We start from the raw sequence: 27575 nt of genomic DNA, 5'->3' as shown, positions 1-27575 counted from the left end.
GAAGCTGCTTCTGTTAGAAGCTGCTTTTAATTACTGTACTGTTCTACTGTACTGCCTCAAAATGATGTAAGTTTAAACCACACCCACTGCTTGGACTCATGGGACACTCATTTTAACACAACCAGTACTGGAAACCCGAATTTACGCTGATAACATGAAATAATGGTAATCACTCTGATTCAGTTGTTTTGTTTCTAACCCAGGATCTGAAATTGGCTTCAAACCTTGGTTCATGATCTCGCTCTGATTAGAGCTAACCATGGTTGATGTCCGTGGTGATGCAGGGAGCTGTCTTTATATGAACTCAGACTGTTTGTTCATCTATCCCTACAGTGTCTCCAGTAGGGTTCTCCCCCATCTGGGAGCTTCTGCATGCAAAACATTTTCTCTACTTCTGAGTTATAGTTCTTCCTTTAACCAATTATAACATCAAGCCATTTGGGAGGGCGCGGGGAGTGAGGAAACTTACGTTTGAGAGAGGTGCGATATCATAATAATAATAATCATAATAATTTATTATTTATACTCTGCCCATCTGGCTGGGTTTCCCCAGCCACTCTGGGCGGCTTCCAACCGAATATTAAAAACAATACAGCATCAGACATTAAAAACATCCCTAAACAGGGCTGCCTTCAGTTGTCTTTTAAAAGTAAAATAGTTGTTTATTGCCTTGACATCTGTTGGGAGGCAGGGCAGGCGCCACTACCGAGAAGGCCCTCTGCCTGGTTCCCTGCAACCTCACTTCTCGCAGCGAGAGAACCACCAGAAGGCCCTCAGCGCTGAACCTCAGTGTCCGGGCTGGATGATGAGGGTGGAGACACTCCTTCAGGTATACATGACTGAGGCCATTTAGGGCTTTAAAAGTCACCCCCAACACTTTGAATTGCTTATTCCTGATCCCTTAGGACTAATCAAAGGATGAGGAAGTGTTACATTTATTCTGATCTCAGGAGTGGCAAACATTCAGTTGTTTTCTACCCTTTGTTTGATCATAAATCGTAAGTGCAAGGTGTATGTTGGTGCCAGAATCCCAGAATGTCTTGACCCCATTCACAAGCCCAGATGCCATGTGAAATTCCACCACTAAGCCACTGTGAAAAGTCACATGAATTATTCCCCAAGCTTGGATGGCCAGAGTTGGAGAACTAACTACTTTGCCATTTAGTATAGGATGGAAGAATGAAGCAGTAGCTTAGCAGTAGAGCATTTACCTTGCATGTGGAAGGCCTCTGGTTCAATCCTTGGCATTGGTTCAATGGTCAAAGGCCTGGAAACGATGCCTTATGAGGAACGGCTAAGGGAGCTGGGCATGTTTAGCCTGGAGAAGAGGAGGTTAAGGGGTGATATGATAGCCATGTTCAAATATATAAAAGGATGTCACATAGAGGAGGGAGAAAGGTTGTTTTCTGCTGCTCCAGAGAAGCGGACACAGAGCAATGGATCCAAACTACAAGAAAGAAGATTCCACCTAAACATTAGGAAGAACTTCCTGACAGTAAGAGCTGTTCGACAGTGGAATTTGCTGCCAAGGAGTGTGGTGGAGTCTCCTTCTTTGGAGGTCTTTAAGCAGAGGCTTGACAACCATATGTCAGGAGTGCTCTGATGGTGTTTCCTGCTTGGCAGGGGGTTGGACTCGATGGCCCTTGTGGTCTCTTCCAACTCTATGATTCTATGATTCTAAGGGAGGGCTGAGAATTGTCCCCCTGGGGTTACAATGCCAGACATTGTACCAGTGGCTCTGGATAGTTCTGCAGCTTTGACTTGGTCTGAGGCAACTTCTTAGGTTCATAAAAATGGAACCTATTATTATTTGGTAACTGTTAATACACATAGATTTTAATTTATGGGAGGAAGGAAACGGGAGAGGGGTTTTTGCTCTTTGTAAACTTGCACAGCGAATAAACCTGCTTTTAAACTCTTCCTCCCCCTCTCCAGACACACTATTTTGGCCTTTGGTTTCACAGCAAGAGCCAGCAAGTGCGATGGGTGGAATTGGAGAAACCGCTGAAAAAGCAGCTGGACAAGTTTGCCAGCGAGCCTTTGCTGTTCTTTGGGGTCATGTTCTACGTGCCCAGCGTTGCCAGACTACAGCAAGAAGTCACAAGGTACCCAAAGCTCTGTTTCATTATACTTTTCGTAGTTAAGACCGCTGCCTTGCTGCAGGTGTCACCAATGGCAGACGGCTCAGTGGGGTGGAGGGGCTTACCTGACCTCCTGGCAGGTGAGTCGCTGCTGCTTACCAGGTGGGGTGAGGTGCCAAACGGGGTGATGCCAGATTGACTGCGCTGGTGCAATGGTACTATGCTGACTTGGCTGCTGCCTGGATCACCCAGCAGCAATGGCTCACCTACCACAAGGTGACGTAAGCAGTGTTGATCACTGCTGAATGTAACATTTGCTCCCAATTTTGAGACCATGGTTTGCCGGGAGGGTATCTCAGGAAGAGTTGCTAGGTACAGTCATACCTCTTGTTACGTTTGCTCCAGGTTGAATATTTTCAGGTTGCATCCCGCGGCACCCTGGAAGTAACAGAACAGGGGGTAGTAGTAGTAGTAGTAGTAGTAATAATAATAATAATAATAATAATAATAATAATAATAATTTCTTGTTTATACCCCGCCCATGTGGCTGGGTTTCCCCAGCCACTCTGGGCAGCTTCCAACAGAACATTAAAATTTACTTCCGGGTTTCGCCGCTCACGCATGCGCAGACGCTCAGAATGACGTTACGCGCAGACGCAGCGAATCACGACCCATGCAGACACAGGTTGCGTTCTGCTCATGATGCGAACGTGGCTCCGGAACGGATCCTGTTCGCATCCAGAGGTACCACTGTACTGAAAAAACTCTGGGGACCAATCCATAGCATAAATTTGCATAAGATTTACATATGGAGGCAATTTTAGGCTGACTTTCAGAGGGGAAGGGGGTAAGCAAAAACAGAGCTCCGCAGTGCCATCTGGTGTCACAGTGTTAGAATGCATAAACAACGCCTATAAGGCTCGTTTTCTTTGCCAATGTAGCTGAACCCTGTGTCTGCATTGGATCCAAAATTGTTTTGACTGTTTTCATGCATGCAGTTGTTTTATATGTGGTTTTATTGTATTGTAAGATTGCTTCAAAGTGCTTCATATGTAGCAATTGACAAATAAAATAAAATAAATAAATGAGGCTTAAGCAACATCAGGCAGGAATGTGAGCAATTCCTCTCCCCTCCCCCCAAAAGTCAGTACTTTAATTACAGACCCATTAAACGGCAAATTTGTGGCCATCCAGCTGTTCTCAGTATTGCCAGCCGTCTGCAGGTGGAAGTACAGTACTTGTCTGGTGTAGCTGAAGCACCTGCAATTTGAGTAGTTACCTGGTATAAAGCAGTCTTTATGGCCCTCTGAAGGACAGATATTTGCATGGATTGCTAATTTAAGTCGGCTCTTCAAGTGTAATGCATCCCTTGATGCTGATATAGATCCCTGTTTATAATACTTGCAGATCAAACGGCCATGTTTACACGGCTCTCTAGTTGCACAGACAAAATCCACCATATGGCCATGTCACCTGACTTACGCTGCAATCCTATTTGTGTCGTCTCAGAAACATGCCTCGTTGAGTTCAGCAGTGGCTCTAGATTTTCTCCAGTCTAGGTCACTGTGGATGATTCCAGCAGAAATCCTGAGCTGCCATTTTAGTGTTTCTAGATAGACACAGGTTTTGAACTTCTTCCTGAAAGAACATGAGTGGCATTTGAATCTCCTCAGGCTCATTGAACTGTAATGTGCCAAGGCCTATTCACATGCGTTGAAATTAGTGTAATATGAAAGCAGGCTACAGAGCTCAATAAGTACGGTATTGTTTGTTTTTAACATTTTCAGTAAATTTTAAGGCCTGGTGCAGACCTTCCATGTGTTTTCCGGTATGAATTCCCCCTCTCCATTTGCGGGTTGCTTTAACTTTGCAGTAGTGTTGCATCTGCACAGAAACAAATCAGGAGTAACGTTAAAACAGGTGGTGTGGCTGTAGCATGGCTGAGCCCCCTCACGCATCCTTTCTCACATGGGTTGGTTACGTGAATCATCCTTAAGCCTGCTGTGGGCCTTTAAGATGTCCAATGCCACAGGAACTCAGCTCCTTATACCAGGTCCATTCCCTAACCAGTGTGACATTTTCCAGGGCTTGAGAGGAAAGAAAAACACCATAAATAATTATCTGTATGAAATATTGAAGGTCACATTTACAAAAGGCCCCCACATCAAAAACACAGTGGCAACTAGATGTTTATGCAGAGGACAGCAAGTTGGCTTATCATGCGGTATTTTGAAGTCCAACTGAGTTGCACTAATTTCACTCATCCGTCTTTGTGGATTCCATTTTGTCTGCCTCTTCCATGCCAGGCTCATAGTTTGTGATTCTAACCAGGATCAATTTTCCCAGATACATCTTTTTTCCTCTGTCTCGGCATCCAAAGCAAAGTAAGATAAAGTGAGGAACTCGTAATGTGAGCAGTGTTCTGTCATTGTTTATCTACCAGCCTGTTCTTCTCATCCTGTGATTCTGACTTTCCTGGAAAATGATGCAGGATGAAAATCTGTTTTGTGATGGCAAGGGGAGTTATAAATCAAGAAGGAAAAACAGTTGTGCCTCCATCTCTCCCTGCACCCATTGTTTCCCAGCAAGGAAAAAGGCACTCATAGTTTCCTCAAACATTTCAGTCTGTCTTTGCAATACACTCTTTTTGCATGTTTAAAACTGTTGCAGTGTGAGAACATTGTTTTTAAGTGCCTTCCCTCCATTTTGTAATTTCTAGTGCAAATATTAATACTTTCGTCAGGTAACTATTCTTTCTAAACAGTGCACTTTTCGTCACCTTGATAAGTTTGGGTATCCTACTGTACACAACCTTGATGGCAGAAAGTGAGGAGGAATTAAAGAACCTTTTAATGAGGGTGAAAGAGGAGAGCACAAAATATGGTCTGAAGCTCAACATCAAGAAAACTAAGATCATGGCCACTGGGCCCATCACCTCCTGGCAAATAGAAGGGGAAGAAATGGAGGCAGTGAGAAATTTTACTTTCTTGGGCTCCAGATGGTGACAGCAGTCACGAAATTAAAAGACGCCTGCTCCTTGGGAGAAAAGCAATGACAAACTGAGACCGCATCCTAAAAAGCAGAGACATCACCTTGCCAACAAAGGTCCGTATAGTTAAAGCTATGGCTTTCCCAGTAGTGATGTAAGGAAGTGAGAGCTGGACCATAAAGAAGGCTGATCGCCGAAGAATTGATGCTTTTGAATTATGTTGCTGGAGGAGACTCTTGAGAGTCCCATGGACTGCAAGAAGATCAAACCTATCCATTCTGAAGGAAATCAGCCCTGAGTGCTCACTGGAAGGACAGATCGTGAAGCTGAGGCTGCAATACTTTGGCCACCTCCTGAGAAGAGAAGACTCCCTGGAAAAGACCCTGATGTTGGGAAAGATGGAGGGCACAAGGAGAAGGGAATGACAGAGGATGAGTTGGTCGGACAGTGTTCTCGAAGCTACCAGCATGAGTTTGACCAAACTGTGGGAGGCAGTGGAAAACAGGAGTGCCTGGCGTGCTCTGGTCCATGGGGTCACGAAGAGTCGGACATGACTAAACGACTAAACAACAACAATCCTACTGTGCCAGTCTGCCTTTGAACTGGGGGCTGCTGATCTGATTATTTTGCTCCAGGATGTGGATCCCCCCCCCATTTTTTTTCACCCCGAGTACCCACACTGGTCTCATGCACATGGCTGCAGAATTCATGCTCACAATGCACACCATAGGAAAATAGGTCCTGCATGGCTGCAGGTATCTTGCAAAGGGGGCCAAATTTTGGCACACTTTTAATAGCCGAGCTTTCCTTCAATATTATCTGTAAAATGTTGCAGACCTGTTGTGAAACCTGGAACAGAATAGACTAGGCCAGGCACCTTTTGAAAGTTATGTGACTTTTTCATAGTGGGTGTTTTTGTATGGTCATGTGTTGGGTTTAATGTTCTTGGATTCTTTGTTTTCATTCCACGGGATTCTTCTAGAGGGGTCAGAACTTTCTCCTGTGGGCTTTGGAATGAGTGCGCCTTCATGGTTTTAATTCGCTGTTTATAAAAATAATTTGCTGAGGATGGCAAACCCTTCTCCCTGCTGACTCCCACCAGTGAATGGAGAGCTTGTTCCCATTGTGTTGAGTATTGAAGCCTGAACTCTTTGCGGCAAATATCTTAAGACCATATGGAGGCTTTGCTAGGCTCTCAGCCTTGAAAAATGGGGGGGGGGGAGAGAGACTGTGTAGGTCAGGGAGGTGAAGGCAGAATATTCATACAGTATTTGAAAACATTTGAAATGTGTATTGCCTAACTTGGAAAAGTCAGACATATCTAGCTGCAACTTACTGTCTGTATATATTACGGCAATTTCATGTTGGTAATTAGTACAGTGGTACCTCGGGTTACAGACCTTTCAGGTTACAAACGCTTCAGGTTACAGACTCCGCTAACCCAGAAATAGTACCCCAGGTTAAGAACTTTGCTTCAGGATGAGAACAGAAATCGTGTTCCGGCGGCGCGGCAGCAGCAGGAGGCCCCATTAGGTAAAGTGGTGCTTCAGGTTAAGTACAGCTTCAGGTTAAGAACAGACCTCCAGAACAAATTAAGTTCTTAACCTGAGGTACCACTGTATTTATTTCTTTATTTTACTCGAGTCATGTCCTGCTCTTTAGCAGGGCTTCCAGTGGTTACCCATTCAAGGGGCTGAATGGTGTACACCTGGTCCACAACAAGGGTACTGTTTGGGGGAGACTGTTGGTGGGAACAAACTGTGGTTAAGCTTGGCTACAGTTTGAAGCAAAGGGCTGGGCAGGTGGATTCTCTAGATTCTGGTGCAAGGTTAGGAGACTTTGGTATTGTATTATTTAACTTAAAGTTCCTTTGTTCAGGTCCCAGCTAAACATTATACATGATGCTGCAAGTGAGTCATTTTCAATCACCCAACTCCCCAATCTACATTTCCCTATTTGGCTAATGTCAGAATGAGGATTCTGGATTGGGTAGATTCAGGTTAGCTTATAACTGTGGTTTAATTGGGCCTGTCCCCCGCTCCTCCTAGATTTTGGAATAAATAAATGCAGTTCCTTCACCGCTTACGTTGACAGTTTTTTTGTTAATGCCATTTATGTCAGAAACCTTCCAGATCAAGTCTGTATGTATGGCCTGAATGAGCAGCTTGCTTTGTGTGATTGCTTTACATTTGATTGAGACTGGGCTGCTTGGGGGAAAAACAACTTTAAAAATAATATACACATCTTGGCGCTTTAAATGTTAACTGTTAAAAAACATGTCTAAAGAGGAAAATATTTTAAAATAATTTTTAGAAAGGTTGAGGATTCCTTCCCCCAACAAACACACTCAGAACGACATGGGAAACAGCAGCACTTTAGTACTGTACTTCAAACATCTTGAGAATAAAGTGGACTCGTAAATGAATGAACTTTGAAAAGTGTAGCCAAGGGGTGTGTAAAACGCTCGTGGCTTCTATCGGCACGTGGAGCAAGTGATATGGCATGGCTCTGCCAAATGAAACTAAAACCTTAGAGGCAAACAAAACATTTTGTGGTAAGATCAAAATGCTTGAAGCAAGATGGTTTGCTTAGAACTTCCTTCTTAAAGACCACAATTCTAAACAGTTTTACAGCTAGGGATTAAGCCCCAATGGACGCAACAGGCCTTACTTCTAAATCGACGTGCATAGGATTGTACAATGTGCTTTTCTGCTGTAGAATAATGCATTTCTCCTGGGTGGGACTGGGGTGTGTGTGTGTTCAGATTATTCTGATGGCAGCTTTATATCATTGAGGCAGCAGGCGCACGTGTAATATGCATTGACATATCTCTCGGTGACTCGTGGTTGTAAACATAGGTTCGCTGAAAGTTTTTGACATGAAACAATTGCCCGTTTCACCTGCGCAATGGCGTTGCAAAGTCAGAGCGGCACGAATATACAAGTGTGAACGCGTCCTTTGTAATACATGGGGAGCTCATGGAGTGGGCAGTCTGAGAACCTTTGATCAATTTCTACACTGATGCATAGTCAAAACTGACATGATTTAATGCTAGATTCAGGTAGGTAGACATGTTGGTCTGACGCAGTCAAAATAAAAAATTAAAAAATAGCACCTTAGAGACCAACTAAGTTTGTGTTAGGTATAAGTTTTCGTGAAGAAGTGTTCATGCACACAAACGTTTATACCTAGAACAAACTTACTTGGTCTCTAAGGTGCTACTGGACAATTTTTTAATGCTGTGGAGACTCATTCAGTTCTCTTGCAGAGGCTTCAAATATCTGAAAGACCATCTCCTTCCCTACAGTCCCTCTTGGGTGTTAAGATGGGCACCCAGCACCCTCAAAACTTAACGGTTAATTTTAGGATGAACGAGGGGTGGGGCAAGGCTTGGAAGGTGTAGAATGTGGGCATACCGCAGGCACCATTTACTGTATTAAAAGCCCCAGTTTGCTGTAATCTAACTTGCTGAAATCTGTTCGCTCTCATTGCCACCGGGAGATGTGAGCCATACCCAATGTGGCTAGTTAGTTGGTTGGTTGAACAAGAGTAGAAAAAAAAGAAGCTTCCTGAATTCATGGTATTCTGGTTTCCTTCCTCTGCACTTCATGGGAACGCAACTGAGTCAGTGATCAGAGCAAACCTTGTTTGAGGACGCAAGGAAGACCGGAAAGCTGCTTATCATTTGAGCCCTTTCAGCAATGTGCTGTATTTATATTGGAAATGACAGGGCTGTTTTTCCTTTGGCTCTCAGCTACAGAACTGCTGCTGCTTTCCCAGTCCCTTAAAAAAAAGGGGGGGGGGATTACAATGTGATCTGGGAAGGGAAAAAAACATTACGGTGCTTTGGCATGATCTAAAATTAGGTGTGGTAGTATCAAGAAGAAGCTCAGATTTAGGTATATGTTTTCTTGCTTTAAAAAATGTATTTCTATTTGTACATTTTACGGGAGGAGGGGGTGGGATTGCCCAGGAACAGGAACCAAAGTTTGATACCTGATTAGCAAGTTTCCATTTGAGTTGGACCTCAAAGCACACTTTTCTATAAGATGGTTGTGAATTTCCAATTAAAATGCACATTGTAACTTTAAGCATGGTTTTAGTAAAGTTGACAACCCTATTCAGTAGAAGCACAGGGACCAACTTGTACATTTGGCAACTAAAATGAATGAGCCTGCTTGTGTCTTAAGAGCAAGCACTTTACCTGTCTCTTCTTCAGGTGTGAAGAAATTGGAAATACCCACTACAGTGGTACCTCGGGTTACATACGCTTCAGGTTACATACGCTTCAGGTTGCACACTCCACTCCGCTAACCCAGAAATAGTACGTTGGGTTAAGAACTTTGCTTCAGGATGAGAACAGTAATTGTGCTCCGACGGCATGGCAGCAGCGGGAGGCCCCATTAGCTAAAGTGGTGCTTCAGGTTAAGAACAGTTTCAGGTTAAGAACAGACCTCCGGAACGAATTAAGTACTTAACCCGAGGTACCACTGTATTGGGTTTAAAGCGGCTGAGGTTTGTTATTATATCCAAACCAGGAACAGTAATTACTTTAACCTTTGGTTTATTGGAAAAATCCAGCATCAGAAACTATGGTTTGATTCAGTACAACATGGTTTAAATTAACCACAATTTGCACTTGAAGCAGATTTCCCGCATCTCCTCCTGTGGCATGCACTGAAAAAGGAAAGGGGAAACGTGAGCCTGAGGTTTAAGCAGGTTCGCTCATGTAGTGCAAGTTCCATTTTAGTTTTGCATCTGAATCAGACCATGGAAATATCTGACAATGGGGAAGTTTCTGAAATTTGCCTGCAAGAACAAAGATCCTGAATTCACACCACAAATTGATCATTCACAGTGCAGTCCTACCCATGGCTACTTGGAAGTAAGTTCTGTTGAATTGACTGGGACTTACTCCTAGGTAAGTAAGCCTTGGGCATCTCCCCAAATCAACCACCACATTTTGTGTTCACATAAACCCTAAGCAGCAGTCTTGAAGGCCTTAGTACAGCTTAGTAGTTTATCACTGCTAGTAGTAGTTTATCACTTTGTAGCAGATAGGTCATCCCTCTTCTCTGCCTGGCAGAAACCACCAGGAACCACCAACAAGGAGGAGGGGAAATCTGCTAATCCACTGGGAAGGGTTTGGTCCTGGGCATGTTGAGACCATGATGTGCCAAAGAGTGTTGGCAGTGCAGAAGGAGGGTCCCCCTTTGCATCTTTTTATAAATATAGCAACAAAGATGATTCATGGTGTTCCTGCCCAAACAGTGACATCACCTAAGCATCTCATGCTGCTGGTGGGGTGGGGTGGGACTGCTTAAATCAATTTCCTTACCACCCGCTTGCAATCTCAGCACAAGCAATTCTTTGCCCTTGCTCGCTGTCCCGGTTCCTGCTGGGGAAGGTTTCTGCTTGCAAACGTTCAAAAACACCTTGCTGCTCATGAGAAGCAAGCAGGCTTTTTGACCTTTTAATGTGCCAGATTATGGGTTGAATTATGGCTCCACCAGGTGGCCCTGCCAAAATGTAACCAGACTAGGTGTTGGTTAATAGTATTCATAGTTCCGCTGGAAGCTACCTTATACTGAGTCAGACCTTTGGTCCATCAAGTTCAGTGTTGTCTACTCTGATAGGTAATGGCTCTCCAGGATTTGAGACAGGGGTCTCTTCCAGGCCTACCTGGAGATGCCAAGGATCAGGACCAGCCAACCCATGTGGCAAGGTGAGGCAACCACCTCAGACAGCAGCAGCCAGAGAGGCAGCAGACCCAGCCTCCAAGGAATGCATCACCCGCTGCTGCTGTGGCAGCAGCTGCAGTATGCTGAGAGCCAGTGTGGTGTAGTGGTTAAGAGCGGTAGACTTGTAATCTGGGGAACTGGGTTCGTGCCTCCGCTCCTCCACATGCAGTTGCTGGGTGACCTTGGGCCAGTCACACTTCTCTGAAGTCTCTCAGCCCCACTCACCTCACAGAGTGTTTGTTGTGGGGGAGGAAGGGAAAGGAGAATGTTAGCTGCTTTGAAACTCATTCGGGTAGTGATGAAGCGGGATATCAAATCCAAACTCTTCTTCTTCTTCTCATTCATTCATTTTTTTTATTAATGATTTTCTTGATTTACAAAAGTGTGTGCATTGTTTCTCTCTCGTATTTTCCCCCACGAACTCCCTAGATGCAGTCAAAAAACAATGGGAGGATGACATAGGCTATGAGATTAACCCCACTCAATGGACCAAAATGTGGTCTAAACCCCCCTTTAAATCCATATCAACAAAAAGAAATGAACTCATTCTGAGACTCACCTACAGGTAGTACCTAACACGAAGAAAACTAGCGCTAATACACCCAGGAACCTCACCAAAATGCTGGAGAGGGTGCACCTCCACAGGCACATACTTCCACATGTGCTGGGAATGCCCCAAAATCCAACTATTCTGGACAACCATACGAGAAATAAGTAAAATAACCAAGCAAGTATTAGAAATCATCCCAGAATTGGCCTTACTAAACATCTTCCAAGACAATAATGCAGCATGCTCTTTCGAGGCTGGATCTGACACCTCCTCGACAGCCCCCGCAATGCCACCTCTGCAGCAGCCTCTCGGAGGCCATGTTGGCCCATCCATAGAGAGAAAATGGTGGGGCCTGCTCTCTGGAGTCTGCACCCACCCGGCTTGATTCAGAGCAGGCCTCTTTCACCCCACAGCAGCCTTCAACAGTCATGTAAGGTTGATTTGATTTCTCCCCACCCCTTGTTCCTGGTATACATCTTTCACTCGCCTTTTCTTCCCTGGTGGGGTGAGGACGCCATTTTGTGGTTCGCCACAGGTGCCCAAATGTCTTGGGTTGGCCCTAGATGCAAGGCAGGTGCTCTACCACTTAGCTACAGCCCTTCCCTGTGTCAGGTGGTAGTGGTATGTAAAGATAGGGTAATGCTTATGTATATGTTTTATTAATTTAATAATTTATAGGCCACTTAACCCTTCCCCTGCTGGAGAAAAAAATCACACTTGCTTTATTTGGTCAGGCTGTTTGGGCTTCTGCTTGGCCACTGTGAGAACAGGATGCTGGCCTAGAGGGCCTGATCCAGCAGGCTTTTCGTATGTTCTTAACTAAGTTGTCATGTGCGTGAACGAGGTCTGCTTGTGTAATAATAATAATAATTTATTTATACCCTGCCCATCTGGCTGGGCTTCCCCAGCCACTCTGGGCGGCTTTCAACAAAATATTAAAATACAGTAATGCATCAAACATTAAAAGCTTCCCTAAATGGGGCTGCCTTCAGATGTCATCTAAAAGTCTGGTAGTTGTTTTTCTCTTTGATATCTGGTGGGAGGGCGTTCCACAGGGTGGGTGCCACTACTGAGAAGGCCCTCTGCCTGGTTCCCTGTAACCTGGCTTCTCGCAGTGAGGGAACTGCCAGAAGGCCCTCAATGCTGGACCTCAGTGTCCGGGTAGAACCATGCGGGTGGAGACACTTCTTCAGATATACTGGACTGAGGCCGTTTAGGGCTTTAAAGGTCCAGACTTTCTCCCCCTCTCCTCTGCTCATATGCCCCCGAAATTGCTTCTGGAGGGTTGGGGAGAAAACCCAGCACAGGTTTAGGGAGGGATGGGGTGGGGAGTCCCATTGCATGTGGGGACCTTATTCTTTGCATTCATATCCCACTTAGCACCCTTTGCATCTTGAAGTTCACTCTTGTATCTGAGAACTACCCCCTCTCCGCTGCGTTATATTTAAATTGGAACCACGTATTGCATTCCTCGGCCACCATTCCATCCCAGTGATGACTCCTATGCCCAGAATTGTGAATCCATTACTGTTTAGACAGCATCAGTTTGAATTTAGAGGTTGATGATCCATTAGAGAATTGTGTTCTGCAGCAAAGTATGGACTCCAATTTTCCGTCAGGGCTGCAGAGTCGTTCCCATGAACTCAAGAACTGGCCATCCCTTGTATAAACTGTTGAGGGAGAGCTTAATGTAATTAGCTGCATTTGCATAACCATTGTAATATGCAAACGAGCCTGAAAGAAGATGGGAGTTGAAAAGTGTGACACAATTTCCTTTGCGCCTTTCTTGCATCTTAGTGCTTGTGGAGTTCAATTAACCCTCTTTGTTATGGAAAAAAATGAAAGCAATAATTAAAACGAGACAACTTACTGACTAATTGTACGAGGCATTTTCAGCATGACTTGTTTGAAATAACTAAAGTGGCCCTGACCTTTTTGGGTTTTACAATCTGTAGATTTCTCTGTAATGGGGATGTAATTTTTCCTCAAATGAAAATAGGAAAAGCATCTCTGCAGAGGCTTCTACGCCGAAAAATAAATGGTAGTTCCCACTTGTGCAAAGAGGAGAAAGATAATTATCCGAATATGATTAACTTCCCCCCCTCTTTCTCCCCCCCCCCATGTAGTTAACAGTGAGGAATTTATGTACTGTGAGAGGTCAGTGAATGGGTAACTAACGTAAATGAATGCAGCTTTGTTCTACTAGGGCGTTCAAATAATTCACTGGAGAGTGGCTGATGAATAATTTGAGGGAAAATATAAATATATCCTCAAAATTTCATGAGATCTTCAGTCTCTCCACAGCCTCTATTGGCACAGCAGCGTTTCAGTGTGACCATCAAGCTACACCAGTGAGCAGACCCAATGCCAGTGTACATTTGATTCTGATGGTAAAAGGACTTGCTCAGTCTTTGCCCAGGCCGGATAACAATGTCGCTGGTTTGCACAGAACCTTAAGCAACAGGTGCTACATGCACACCCAGGCAAAGCATTGCATTCACATGCTCTCCCCGCCTGCCCAGTTGCACGTGGAAGGAAGGATAATTTCTGCCAAGTTTACTTTCAAGCTACGTCCGCACTGTACCTTGAAAGCACTGTGACATCACTTGAACAGTCACGTCTTCCCAAAAGAATCCTGGGAACTGTAGTTTCTTAAGGGCATCAAGAATTCTTAGTAGGCTCCGGTTCCCCTCCCAGAACTACAGTTCCCACAGTGCTTACCACCAAATCCCTCTTCCCAGGAATTTAAAAAGGAATTATACCAGATTCTTCCCTGATGAGGACTCCTCTAGCGGGGTCATGACACACCCCACCCCAGTACCTGCAGACTCCATTGCCAGCGTACCCAACCCCGAAGGCAATTGGGTCGTTGGAGGGTAACCGAATGTATAATTTGAAAACAATCCTGTTGCACAGGTGATTCTGAAGCTGGGATTTAGTTAACAACACCGTTGAGCCTACAAGTCACAAAAGAATTCCATTCGCTTGCCCGGACCTGTGCCGTTTCTGCAGAGCTTAGCGCTGTAGTGAGCTGTAAACACATACCTGGGCGCAAGCTGCCGGGTACAAGGATGTCACTTTTACATAACCCCTCTTGAGAGGTGACCCACATTGGCTTGAGATTGCAAAGGGCATCTCTACATAAGTACAGCTGAAGCCCATGCATACAGTGGTACCTCAGGTTAAGAACTTAATTCATTCCATTCTTAACCTGAAACTGTTCTTAACCTGAGGTACCACTTTAGCTAATGGGGCCTCCCGCTGCCACCACTGCATGATATCTGTTCTCATCCTGAAGCAAAATTCTTAACCCGAGGTACTATTTCTGGGTTAGCGGAGTCTGTAACCTGAAGCGTCTGTAACCTGAAGCGTCTGTAACCCGAAGTACCACTGTACTTACTTAGGAGTAAGTCATGTTCAGTACAGTGGGACTTGCCTCCAAGTAAGAGTGACTTTAAAAGAGGCTTATCATTCCAATTTCTATACAAACTGCTTACAGCCTGGAAGATAATGTGAGAATCTGTCTCAGGCTCACGTGCTTTCTCCTCCTTTCACCCTCTCTCCTCTGCCTGTTTTCTTCATTCGAGGCAAACCATTGTTTGCTGTTTTATGTGAACTTTCAAAATGAAGGTGGGTTTCCCCTTACATACAAGGAACCAAAGCAGAGTCAAAGCTATTCCACTTCACTTTTGCAAGGAAGGTGTATCTCATAGTTTCCCGGTGCATGCAAAACAGCCAACAGAGGTTTGCTTCAAACTTTGAAAGGGGGCAGGGAATCATATCATGAGAGATGAGGAGTACATTGGAGATTGGGCCTTTTCAGTGGCTGAGTTCCCTTCCAAGATATGTATGATGGGCTGCCTCAGCTCAGGTCTTTTAGGAAAGTTTTTAAAACTCATTTGTTTCCCCTGGTTTTTACTTGAAGGTTTTACTGCACATTCTGCTCCTGGGGTTTTTATTGGTAGCTATTGAATTTTATTGCATTGGGCTTATTTAAGCTGACTTAAAAAAAATATGGAATCATGTTCCAGTGTTTCGGTTAAAATTGAGCATTTGCTATTAACGCAAGTTGTCTTGGGAAGGCTACAAAGCCGTGAAAGACAGCTTAGGAAGATTTGAAACAAATCCTGACCTGTAAAATGGGAATAATAATCAGGCATGCCATGGTTTTCAGTATCACACTTGTTCTGGACCACATATTTGAAATGTGGAAAAGAACAAAAGGATTGCAGTAAGTTACTCCATGGGCAACAAGTAAATGAGAAATATGCAGTGGTACCTCGGGTTAAGAACTTAATTCGTTCTGGAGGTCTGTTCTTAACCTGAAACTGTTCTTAACCTGAGGTACCACTTTAGCTAATGGGACCTCTTGCTGCCGCCGCCGCGCCACCGCTGCCCAATTTCTGTTCTCATCCTGAAGCAAAGTTCTTAACCCGAGGTATTATTTCTGGGTTAGTGGAGTCTGTAACCTGAGGTACCACTGTAAAGGAACGTTCCACCAAGGATGGTTCCACGCACTCCACATACTGAAAGCATTTTTACAAGAAGACTTTGCAGCGCATCTCATTTTTAACATTTGGCCTCGCCATATCCTTAAGATTCTTTTAGCATGAATCTCATCATCTGACTTGGCTATTAACCTGGCTGAATACCAGAGGAATCGTCAAACTGTTGACTCAGTATGTAACCCAAGCTTCTTTCCCTCACACTGTGATGTTAGTGGCATGTCCCTTTCAGAGCAAGCAAAAGCATATTTGGGGATGATTCAGTTGGTGTGGCTTGGCACAATTAAACTCTATTATGGTGAGCTGTGTTCCTTACCGTGCATAGAAGTTGTCTGTGGGATAGTCTGACCCCCATCATGTGAATCCCAGTTACCCAGAACTTTTCAATTCAAGTTTCCCATATAAAGCATTGCCTTATAGTGCTAAATTGACACTTCTTTCATAAATAATTCTTGGGGCCCCTTTAGCTGCTATGTATGAATGATAAAGCTGTCAGTGGTTGTGAGAGCGATATAATTATCTCCACTACACAGCTATGCCTGTTTATACCAGTTGCTGCTGGGGAGCTGAAGTGGGGAGGGTGCCGTTCTTGGCTTTCTGTAGGCACCTAGTTGGCCACCTTGAGAAGAGCACGCTGGATCCAGCAGGGCTCTTCTTGTATTAAAAATAACACAAATATGGAAGAACGAGGAAACCCTGACTAAAGAACTATGGCAAGAGAAACTGATGGACTATGCAGAATTGGCAAAATTGACTCATAAACTACCGGACAAGGATAACTGTGACTTTAAAGATGAATGGGAACCTTTTACAAAGTACTTAAAGTAACAACCAAGTGAACTGGACTCCTTGGCAGGTTTTGAATAAACACTCACAATTTTTTTATTGACAATAATCAGTCAGACAAATTAAGGATTTATACAATTATGTAACATGCAGAGAATAGCATCTGTAGAGAAACCAGAGATTGGAGCTGAGGGAAGTCGGGGGGGGAGGGGAGGGTGGGTTGTTTTATGGGGGGAGGGGGGAAATGGGGGGGAATCAAGGATGATATGTATTAAGACAATATGTTTTGTTTAAATTCTTAATAAAAAATATTTTAAAATAATAATAACACAAATAAAAGATCAAGAGTCAAGACCCTGGGAAGAGAGTGTTCACAGCAGGGGAAAGCAGGGTGCTGATAATTCCAACCCATTATTTCAAGTGGCAGGCACTGACTTAGCCAATGCCCAGTGCAAACTGTTCAGCACTCTAATTATAAGAAGCACATGGTGTTCAGCTGGGACTTTTTTAAAAAAAGAAAGGAAAGGAAAGCATGCTCTTTCCCCCACCCTCTTGCTTCCTGCCCCACTCATTTCAGCTGCCTTTTCTCTTTTTAAACTGCCTTTTCCTTGTTCCTTTCCAAGCTTGACAAATTGGGTTAATCCCATTGGGCCTCTGTGCTATTTTTTTTAATTGCTGTCACCTTGTTTTGGATTTGCTACAATTTATGGTCCTAGTTCGGCTGAGGTATGCTCAAGAATGTCTTTGAAAGGGGAGTAAAGAATTGGAGGCTATTCCAGAAATGTGTGTGTGATGTTTGAAAAAAACAAACCAACAACCCAAAACCTGCATGTTTCTGGTACTGTCCTGAATCTCCTGGTATTTTGGATTAACCCTGATTAATAGGTGGTTGTGAAGGGAGTTTGGTGTGCTTATGCATTGTACTTTGTCTCCCTGTAATTTGCTTTAATTAATTCAAGAGTTCAAGGGCAGGCACTAAGGACTGGGTTGAGGCATGCCTTCCATTTTGTTGCAAAAACACATTCTATATTACTGCCCCCTTTAAAAAAAACACCCCAAAGTTTTAATCTTAATACATTTATTTTAAGTGTCTCTTTTGCCTTGGTTTTAATGTATCTATATGGGGGCTTTCTCTTTGTTTGTTTGCAAGGCACTTTAGGTTGCCCCAGGCAAGTAAAGCAACTAACCAATTTAAAAAATATTAATAAAAAATGGTTATTTTTGTACATCCAAAACCTGAAATCTGTTGAGGACAAAAATGAGTAAGATTCGTGGGAGAACATTAATTCCCAGTTGGTGATGGCAGGTCCCCAACCCTTACCCTGCGCCCTCCCCCTCAACGAAGGAAAGGAGAGAACGAGCCCGGAATCAAAGAAGAGAGGAGATCTCGGAGGTATGGTGCGAAAAACATATTGCCCCAACCATTTCACACCATAAGATGTGTAGTGGATGATCTCTGTCTGAAACCCTGCTGCCAGTTTCCATGATGGACAGTCCTCTGAACTGGTATGCAGACTCAGGATTACTATCCTGGTGAGAAGTAGGCCAAACAGGTAGAAGCGAGAGCACATCCATCAGTTTCACATTCCAAGGCTTGCATTCCTGCCCCCATGGCACTGCCTTAAACCCGATCCGTTTATCAATTATTGTTTTATCCTGCCTATCTCTTAATATCTCTTAGGGATCTCTTAGGGATCCCTAAGAGAATCCCTTAGGGATCCGCATCTCTTAGGGATGCGGGTGGCGCTGTGGGTTAAACCACAGAGCCTAGGATTTGCCGATCAGAAGGTTGGCGGTTCGAATCCCCCGTGACAGGGTGAGCTCCCGTTGCTCGGTCCCTGCTCCTGCCCACCTAGCAGTTCGAAAGCACATCAAAGTGCAAGTAGATAAATATGTACCGCTCTGGCGGGAAGGTAAACGGCGTTTCCGTGCGCTGCTCTGGTTCGCCAGAAGCTGCTTAGTCATGCTGGCCACATGACCCGGAAGCTGTACGCTCCCTGGGCCAATAAAGCAAGATGAGCGCTGCACCCCCAGAGTCGGCCACGACTGCACCTAATGGTCAGGGGTCCCTTTACCTTACTTATCTTTTAACAGCTTCAGGGCAGTGTATATGGTTCTCTACCCAGAGGGCAAGTCCGCAACCCAAGATTAGCCAGCAGGCTTTGTGGCTTCCTGGAGATTTGAACCTGGGTCTCTATGGACTGGTATTAGCCCATCACTCTCACTGCTGCAGCACGCTGCCTCTCTTATAACACACATATCAGCCTACTCCAGTTCCTGTTTTGCAATTCACTGCTATCTTTAAGCTGCTAGGGACTGGGATGGCTGTCATCCCAAACTTGCTACATTTTAAGAAAATGTTCATTAGTTCTATGATTCGCCGAATCAAGATTTCTTCGGCATCGTTTTCATTTAAAAAAATAAAATAAAAACCATTCAAATCCCTGAGAAATTACCAGGAAGATGGGAACAGGTCTAGGCTGTTTAATTAACAGGCTACCGGTCCATCCAGTAATTACGCAATAGAGAGGAATTTAAAAGGAGTTGTACCTTGCTGGCAACCAAGATGTGTGTTTCATATTATAAGCTGCTATTAAGCACGTTCCTTTAATTTTTCAAATACACCCAGTTGAAAGTATAGCTTGGAGACATCCAGTATCTAGACAGTGGGTTGCATCCAGTGTAGCGCTAAGAAACAAGCTCCATCTGTGCAAGGATTTGCACGAGTGCAACAGAACTCCCCCCCCTTCCTCTCACCCTAAACCCTAAATCTTTTCTGAGGTTTTTCCCAACCTTCCAGACCAGATTTGGGGGAGGCAGGGGGTGCACACAGGGAGAGGGGAGGAAAGGTCCATTTTGCAAGTGGAATTGATTGCGCTGATAAAACGCCCTACAGTCACAGTAAGGCTGCAAGGTTTAGACAGCTGGAATGCTTGTTTGATCAGCAAAAGCTTCCATTGATTATTCAGCAGAGGCTAATTTTAATGGATTGAGCTGAAAGTTAAAAGCATACAGGTGTTGTTGTTGTTTTTTTATTATTATTATTATTTGTGAGGGACAACAACAACTGTTTCCATCCTTGCGTATTACTATAGCAAGCCTTGCCCCTCAAACATACTGGTTTCTTTACTCCACACGCTTTCTTTAGTATCTTAAAAATATATTTATTTAAAATACGTTTCCTCAGAAATCATCAAGAAGTGGAAATTAAGCTTACCACTGCTGTAAACGCCGTGACTGAAAAGAACTGGAATGAGAACATACCTGCTACAGAGTTTGAATGAATCAAAAAGATCTGGGCCATAGTGATGATGATCAGTTTAACCTACTATAACAGAATATGTGTAAATCAACCCAATAAATTTATAGAGCAATTGTGGGGTGTGTTTTTTGTTTTGTTTTTGTTTAGATGTTCTGGAATAATAAGTTCAGTAGCAGTGTAAACCCTATGCTATCTTTAGTTTATTGTAATGTTATTAATTTAAGGCTGTTAATTGGAATAATTGTTAATATATCAGTGATCTGAATAAAATATACTTAATAACAATTATTTTTTGGGGAGGCTTTGATGTTATGCAGATGTACCTAAACTTAATCAGTTTAAACACTAGAAAGTTCTTACTTATGAATCACTTCCCATGAGACATCCTGAAGCAGTTTACAGTATAACAGCATATATATAATAGTTGCAAATGGTTAAAACAATTGCATATATAAAAACAGTTATAAACCATTATGAAAAAGAAGTTTGCAACAGCACACAGATAAAGATTTTTGGAAGACCTTTTGAAAGAGGAACATCTTCAACAGGCACTGAAAAAACCATATACTGATGGAAGGGAGTTCTAGAGGGCTGGTACCACCACACTAAAGGCCCAATTTCCCACATTGTGTGGTACACACCTCCTGATAGAATGGTGTGAGCACCTGATACTTGATCGCATTGGTCTGCGCTTGTGCTTGACCCAATTTGTACTTGCTCAATCAATCAGTTGGCGGTTATAGTTCTTACAGGTGAAAAAAGAGCATGCAGCCCATGGTATGAGACAGAAGTTAGTGCAGGCCATTTTGTTTCACCCATCTTATGTCAACAAACTAAGATCTTCCACTGAGTGTTTCTGTATGGTGTATGTTTCTGCAGATGCTTTCAGCTTTTTTACTTCATACTTCCTTGAGAACAGCTAAAAAGTGGAGTTGAAGAGGCCCAGCAAGGCCCAACTCTGATGCCTGAGCTTCTTCTTTTTTAAAAAAAACAACAACAACCCCACAATCGTGGCATTCTAGAGCATGCTTTCTCAACCTTGGGTCCCCAGATGGTGTTGGACTACAACTCCCATCATCCCTGACCACTGGTCCTGTGAGCTGGGGATCATGGGAGTTGTAGTCCAACATCCAGGGGTGAGAAAGGCTGTTCTAGAATGACTCTAACCCAGGCTTCCTCAACCTCGGCCCTCCAGATGTTTTAAGACTACAATTCCCATCATCCCTGACCACTTGTCCTGCTAGCCTGGGATCATGGGAGTTGTAGGCCAAAAACATCTGGAGGGCCGAGGTTGCGGAAGCCTGCTCTAACCCCTTTCATGTATTAGTCACATGGACATGGTCTATGAACAGAACAGGGCAACGGAGTTACGCTGGTCGGTTTGCTTAAAAATAACTGGACAACATTTCAAGCGTCACTGCTTAATGGATGCTGCTGCTGTTTAAATATGTGTTCCATGGTACAGTAATGAGGTTAAAAAAATGTGACAGGGCTTCAGACAGAAAGAGATGGTTCCGCCTTGCTGCTCTCACTTGGATCGGCTAAAACTTTTGCCCTGCTCTACTCCCCAAGTACAACTCTAGTCTGTTATTGTAAATGCCGTGATATGCATCTGATTGTGCGTAAGGTTACAACTCACGTTTTCTGCTGAAGGGAAACAACCATCTTGTAGTTCCATCTTTGCCTGGACTTGTTTTCCACTCCCATGCATACCCGTTGAAATGAGATTGGCAGCTTTGCAGCGATTATATGTACAGTCAAAACAGGGAAAACTCTGCTCCCATTGCTAACGGAAGGTCTTCTGTTCACATACTTCAGGCTTAGTTTTCTTTCCAGGCAACCTAATTTAGACAAACCCCAAAGGCCTTCAGAAATTTAGCATGTAGCGAAACTCCCCAGCCTTTTCCAGTGCTCAGCCAGGCTCTAAGTGCATTCTTAATTATAATGTCACAACTGTGCAGCAAGCTGGAGAATTCAGGCTTGGTCAGAACTTTGGTGCTGTCTAGCGGCCAGCTCCTGCATCTCTATCTTTCCGTGGCCCTGGAGAATGAGAAGAAGAGCTTTGCCTATCAATAAACAAATGTTTTTCAGCAGGCATTTTTTAGATTCTCCAGACTCATAGCTAACATCTTGCAAAAACACCATAGGAACTATTTCGAAAACCTATTAGAGAGTTCCATTGATTTCTTACAATACATCTTTATAGATTATTATTATTAGCAGCCTCCAGACTGTCAGTATTTTCAGGGTCAGATTCAAGCACATACTGGAAATTTTAGGTTTGCAGACTTCCGGAACGGATTAAGTTTGAGAACCAAGGTACCACTGTAAACAGAACAGGGAGGAGAATGATGAATGCTCATTGTTATATAACTCCCATGCACCTGTATTAGAATGAATGCTCAGTGGGTACAACCTCCACACAAGCCTTTGTGAAAGTAAATCAGGAGGAATGCTTATGAAGCAGACTACAGTGGTAACTCTGGCTGCGAACGGGATCTGTTCCAGAGCCCCTTTTGCATCCAGAGCAGAACGCAACCCGCGTCTGTGCATGAGCATGTCACAATTTGCCGCTTCCACGCATGCACGTGACATCATTTTGAGCATCTGCGCATGTGCGAGTGGCGAAACCCATAAGTAACGCATTCTGTTACTTCCGGGTCTCTGCGGAGCGCAACCCGAAAACACTCAGCCCGAAGCTACTTCAACCTGTATCTGGAGGACTGTATCTGGAGGAGCACTGTAGAATCATAGAATCATAGAGTTGGAAGAGACCACAAGGGCCATCGAGTCCAACCCCCTGCCAAGCAGGAAACGCCATCAGAGCACTCCTGACATATGGTTGTCAAGCCTCTGCTTAAAGACCTCCAAAGAAGGAGACTCCACCACACTCCTTGGCAGCAAATTCCACTGTCGAACAGCTCTTACTGTCAGGAAGTTCTTCCTAATGTTTAGGTGGAATCTTCTTTCTTGTAGTTTGGATCCATTGCTCCATGTCCGCTTCTCTGGAGCAGCAGAAAACAACCTTTCTCCCTCCTCTATGTGACATCCTTTTATATATTTGAACATGGCTATCATATCACCCCTTAACCTCCTCTTCTCCAGGCTAAACATGCCCAGCTTCCTTAGCCGTTCCTCATAAGGCATCTTTTCCAGGCCTTTGACCATTTTGGTTGCCCTCCTCTGGACACGTTCCAGTTTGTCAGTGTCCTTCTTGAACTGTGGTGCCCAGAATTGGACACAGTACTCCAGGTGAGGTCTGACCAGAGCAGAATACAGTGGCACTATTACTTCCATTGATCTAGATGCTATACTCCTATTGATGCAGCCCAGAATTGCATTGGCTTTTTTAGCTGCCGTGTGTTGGTTGGATTTTGATATATCACAGCAGGAAAAGGCAAGAGTAAGTCCCGTTGACCATAAGGGAGCCTGGGGAAACATGCATAGGAGTCTGCTATTTAGGCTCTGCATGCAGTTGAGAATCCTGGAATTTAGAACAGGTATTTCTCTCACTCGCCCTCTGGTTCAAATGCACAGCAAACCATGTAGAATGTGTGGGTATAAATGTAATTGCCCAGCAATCTCTTTGTTCTTTCGGGGTGGGGTGAGGGGAATCCCAAGTGTAGATACTGTTGGTTTCATTTTGCTGTATCTCTTGTTTACAGGTATCAGTATTACCTGCAGGTAAAAAAAGATGTTCTTGATGGACGATTGCGATCTTCACGGGAACATGGGATCAAGTTAGCTGCCTTGGCGGTTCAAGGTACGGCAAACTCACCTGCTCACTCTTTCTCATATTATCTGCTTATTTGACTGCAACAGGAATAAGTTCCAGTTACTGTAGACTAGATGTGGCAACCTGCTCAGCGTGGTAGCTGGCTTGATTCAAAATATTTCAGATGACAGCCACTGACTGACATTTTTTTAAGTGCCACTTTATAATTTGGAAATAGTATACGTATGGAATTCAGCCCCCAATAAATAATTCCTGGCATAACTGTAAGTGTTAGAAATTTATTTCGCAACATTTCCTTGGGTGGAGATTCCCAGGACTATTGCATGAGATTGAAACATGTCATTTAAATTGGGAAGTGCAGTTTAACATTCTAGCCACTGTATTTTTTTCTCTGTCTGTCTGTCTCTCTCTCTTTCTCTCTCTCTTTCTCATTATGTAGCTGCCCATCCTGGTTAGCTGGAAGTTACACTGCAAATATTGAGAGTGAACAAATGTTGAAACAGAGGGGGAAATCATTTTAGGAACAGGCCTTGAAACCATAACTCGTGCTTTCTCACCTGATGCTCTTAGGCCAGGGGTCCAAGCTTTCCTTGCCTCGGGCCAGTGTCTTGAGTGACGATCGCGCGGTGGATCGAAGAAGCACGCACCCACACGTGCGCAAACACTATTTCCAGTGCACATCCGGGTTGGAGGAGGCCCGTGCGCATGTGCACAAGCTATTTCTGGTGCTCCTCCGACCCAGAAGTGGGTCCCCGCGCTGCACCAGTAAGAGCGGGCAGCGGTGGGCAGTGGTAGGGGTCGCCGCAGGCCGGATAAACAAGTCCCACGGACCTTATCCAGTCCCCGCCTACCCTGCAGCTACTGTTGTAGATTGTGACTAGCTAACAGTAGTCTAGTTCCTTTAGTGGGTAAACCATGGTTTCCTACTAAATGAATGAGTGTACTTCTGCTTCCACTTTCCCCTTTTCTGTTTCATAACCTAGGGATGGAGAGTAGTAGTTTTACATCATGATTGGCCAAGTTGTGGCCCTCCAGATGTTGTTAGATTACAAACCCCATCATTCCTGGCTATTGACCCTGTTGACTGAGGCTGATGGTCCAGCAACATCTGGAGGACCACAGGTTAGGCACCCCTGTTTTAAACTAACCAGAGTTCCCCAAGATGTCTGACTCGGGAAACTGGTTTGTTTAATCTGTGATTTTAATGATAGCCAATCAGGATCAAAGTGGTTCCAGATTCTGACTTGTTCTCATTAATCATAGTCTGAACAAGCCACAGTTAGCACATAATAGGAAACTGTGGTTAGTTTAAAAATCAGAAGTGGAAGGGAGGAGATGCGAGGATGACTGCATGAGACCAAGGTTCACCACAGCTCATTCTCATAATAGAAAATCATTGTTTCTCATTACAGCCAAACTAAGCCGGTTTTTTCTCAGGGCATAGCTCCAAAAGCTTACTGTGACTGTGGACTGAGATAGAATGTGTTTTATTGTTCCAGTGTTGTAGGCATTCAAAAAGCCTTATGTGCTCACATTGTTCATTTTCTGCATAACCTTTTTTTTTAAAAAAAATTAAAATATAGGAACAAATGTACAATCAGTTACAGTTTTCCCCTGTCCCCCCATTGTCCTTGATTGAAAAGTGACATAGGGAATTCCTACAGGTTCCCCCCTGCTTCATTTAAATGTGTGTGTGTGTGTTTTAAAAGTTTGTGTGCAGATTTTTTTAAAAATAAAAAGAGTTACATGCACAGTTTCTTATCTGCTTGTGTTCTCTAGTTTAGAAGTAAACACACATTTATAATGTGAAATGAAATGAAACAGCATTTTTGGCACCCAGTAATCATATGAAATTGTCTTGAAGGCTTTGCAAGAATATTTGACTAGTGTAATTTGCGAGGGGAATTTCCAGCATCTTGAGAACCTTTTCAGCAGTGTTTGATCTGATTCAAATAAAAGAAAGCAAGAGCTCTTGGGCAATATTTCTCTCTGTTAAAATGAAGCGGTGTAGGTGGGAGAGTCTTTTACAGACAGTATTATAGCCTTCAGGAAATACTTCTACCCTCATTCTCCCAATTCCAAAACATCTGAAAAATGAATACAATTATTTGCATGATGTTATGTGCTGAATACATAAAAAGCCCTGTTCAGTCACTCCCATCCCTAACGGAGTAAGCACATATGTAGAGCAACCCACAACCAGAATTTAAAATCCAATGCCCAATGCTCATGACTGGAAGAAAAGTTTTTGCATAAGTTAATAAAAAGATATCGAAACTGCTAGAAATAATGAGTAAAAGAATTCTGCAACCTTCGAGATGTTACAGAAAGAACATTTCTGCTAGAGTTCACCTTGCAACTTTGACATACGGGCAGGATTTTCATCCATCTCGCCTAGAAGGGTTGGATCTTCCATTGCCAGCTTCTCAACAGAAACGCTCAGAAAACTTAACTGTTTTTCAGAGTAGGTAAAAGGTAAAGGTAAATGACCCCTGGACGGTTAAGTCCAGTCAAAGGCAACTATGGGGTTGTGGCGCTCATCTCGCTTTCAGGCTGACAGACAGCTTTCCAGGTCATGTGCCCAGCATGACTAAACTGCTTCTGGCGCAACGGAACACCGTAACAAGTGCCAGAGCACACAGAAACGCCATTTACCTTCCCACCGCAGCAGTACCTATTTATCTACTTGCACTGTTATGCTTTCAAACTGCTAGGTTGGCAGAAGCTGGGACAGAGCAATAGGAGCTCATCCCATTGAATGGATTTGAACCACTGGCCTTCTAATCAGCAAGAGGCTCAGTGATTTAGACCTCAGTGCCACCCGTGTCCCATTTTTCAGAGTAGGACAAGAGAGGGCTTGCATACTATCATACTGACCTGAAGAGATTTGTGATAAGCTGAACACAGACCATCGTCTTTGTCTTAACAACCTGCAAGGGGTTTAGCAAGCCCCATTTATAGTATGTGTTCTAAGACATAATGATAAGATTATCAAGCTCCTGATTAACTGTGTTTGGTGGGTCACAAATATGGGGGTGTCTCTCTGTGTGTATGTGTGTCAGTAAGAGAAAGAGAGGTGAGGGGGCTACACTCATGACAATGAAAGCCAGGTATAAAAATAACCCACAAACCCTACCTCAGATCTGTGATCTGTTGATCTGTGATCAAGAGGATGACATCATCCTAATTGGGAAACACCCCCAAGCTGTTCCTTTTTGCAGTATTTTAGAAATATAAGTGATGAAAACAGAACATTTTTGGTCCTGTGTGTATGTATGCATGCTTTGTTTTAGTTTGTTTAAAATAGTTTTAAACTGTTCTTCATCCAAATGGATTCCATGGCAGTGTTTAATTGGGAGGAATCAAGCAATCTGTGTTTAAGTTAAATAAGGGTTTTTTTTTACTAAAAGAATAAAATATCCTTTGGTGAGAAAAGGTCTTTCCTTTGGTAGGGTGTATTGGGTTTTTCCTTCTAAGTCACAGATTGACACCATGCTCTCATATTTGCATTGGACATCCCAGTTCGCTGCATGTTAAACATTTTTGTATCTGTTCGAGATTGAGAGTTTCATGTGCAGGGAGCGCTGAGCTAATGTGGTTTGCGGGTTAATTTTCTCTTCCTCTTTCCTCTCCAGCTGATTTTGGAGACTTCCATCAATTTGCATCTCATGATTTTCTCCGGGAATATGTATTGTTTCCTATGGTGAGTTCATACACCTTGATCTTTCATTCCACCTTTTGCATGTAGACTTTTCCTGCTTCATAGAATAATAGAATTGTAAAGTTGGAAGGGAACCTGACGGCTATCTAATACAACCACCAGCAATGCAGGAACTTCAACTAAAGCAGACATGACAAATGGCCACCCAAGCTCTGCTCGTTAAGTGATCCGTTGTGACCTTCAGCAAATTTCAAGAAGTCAGTG

General features: G+C 43.7%; 1 protein-coding gene across 3 annotated transcripts in view; it reads left to right on the top strand.

Moving 5' to 3' along the window:
- The window catches only part of PTPN14 (protein tyrosine phosphatase non-receptor type 14), a 455032-nt gene that overhangs the window by 42673 nt on the left and 384784 nt on the right, over window positions 1-27575 (top strand). For all 3 annotated transcript variants that reach the window (XM_081903739.1, XM_081903738.1, XM_081903737.1), the window contains exons 3-5: window positions 1936-2105; window positions 23580-23677; window positions 27286-27353. In XM_081903739.1, coding sequence (XP_081759865.1) covers window positions 1936-2105; window positions 23580-23677; window positions 27286-27353 — 336 coding nt within the window. The remainder of the gene's footprint in view (window positions 1-1935; window positions 2106-23579; window positions 23678-27285; window positions 27354-27575) is intronic.

This window comes from Podarcis melisellensis, assembly GCF_964234715.1.
Source record: "Podarcis melisellensis genome assembly, chromosome: 3".
In the NCBI taxonomy this organism is placed as follows: Eukaryota; Metazoa; Chordata; class Lepidosauria; order Squamata; family Lacertidae; genus Podarcis; species Podarcis melisellensis.
Note: the sequence above shows the minus strand (reverse complement) of the source record. Positions and strands in the feature narration are given on the sequence as shown.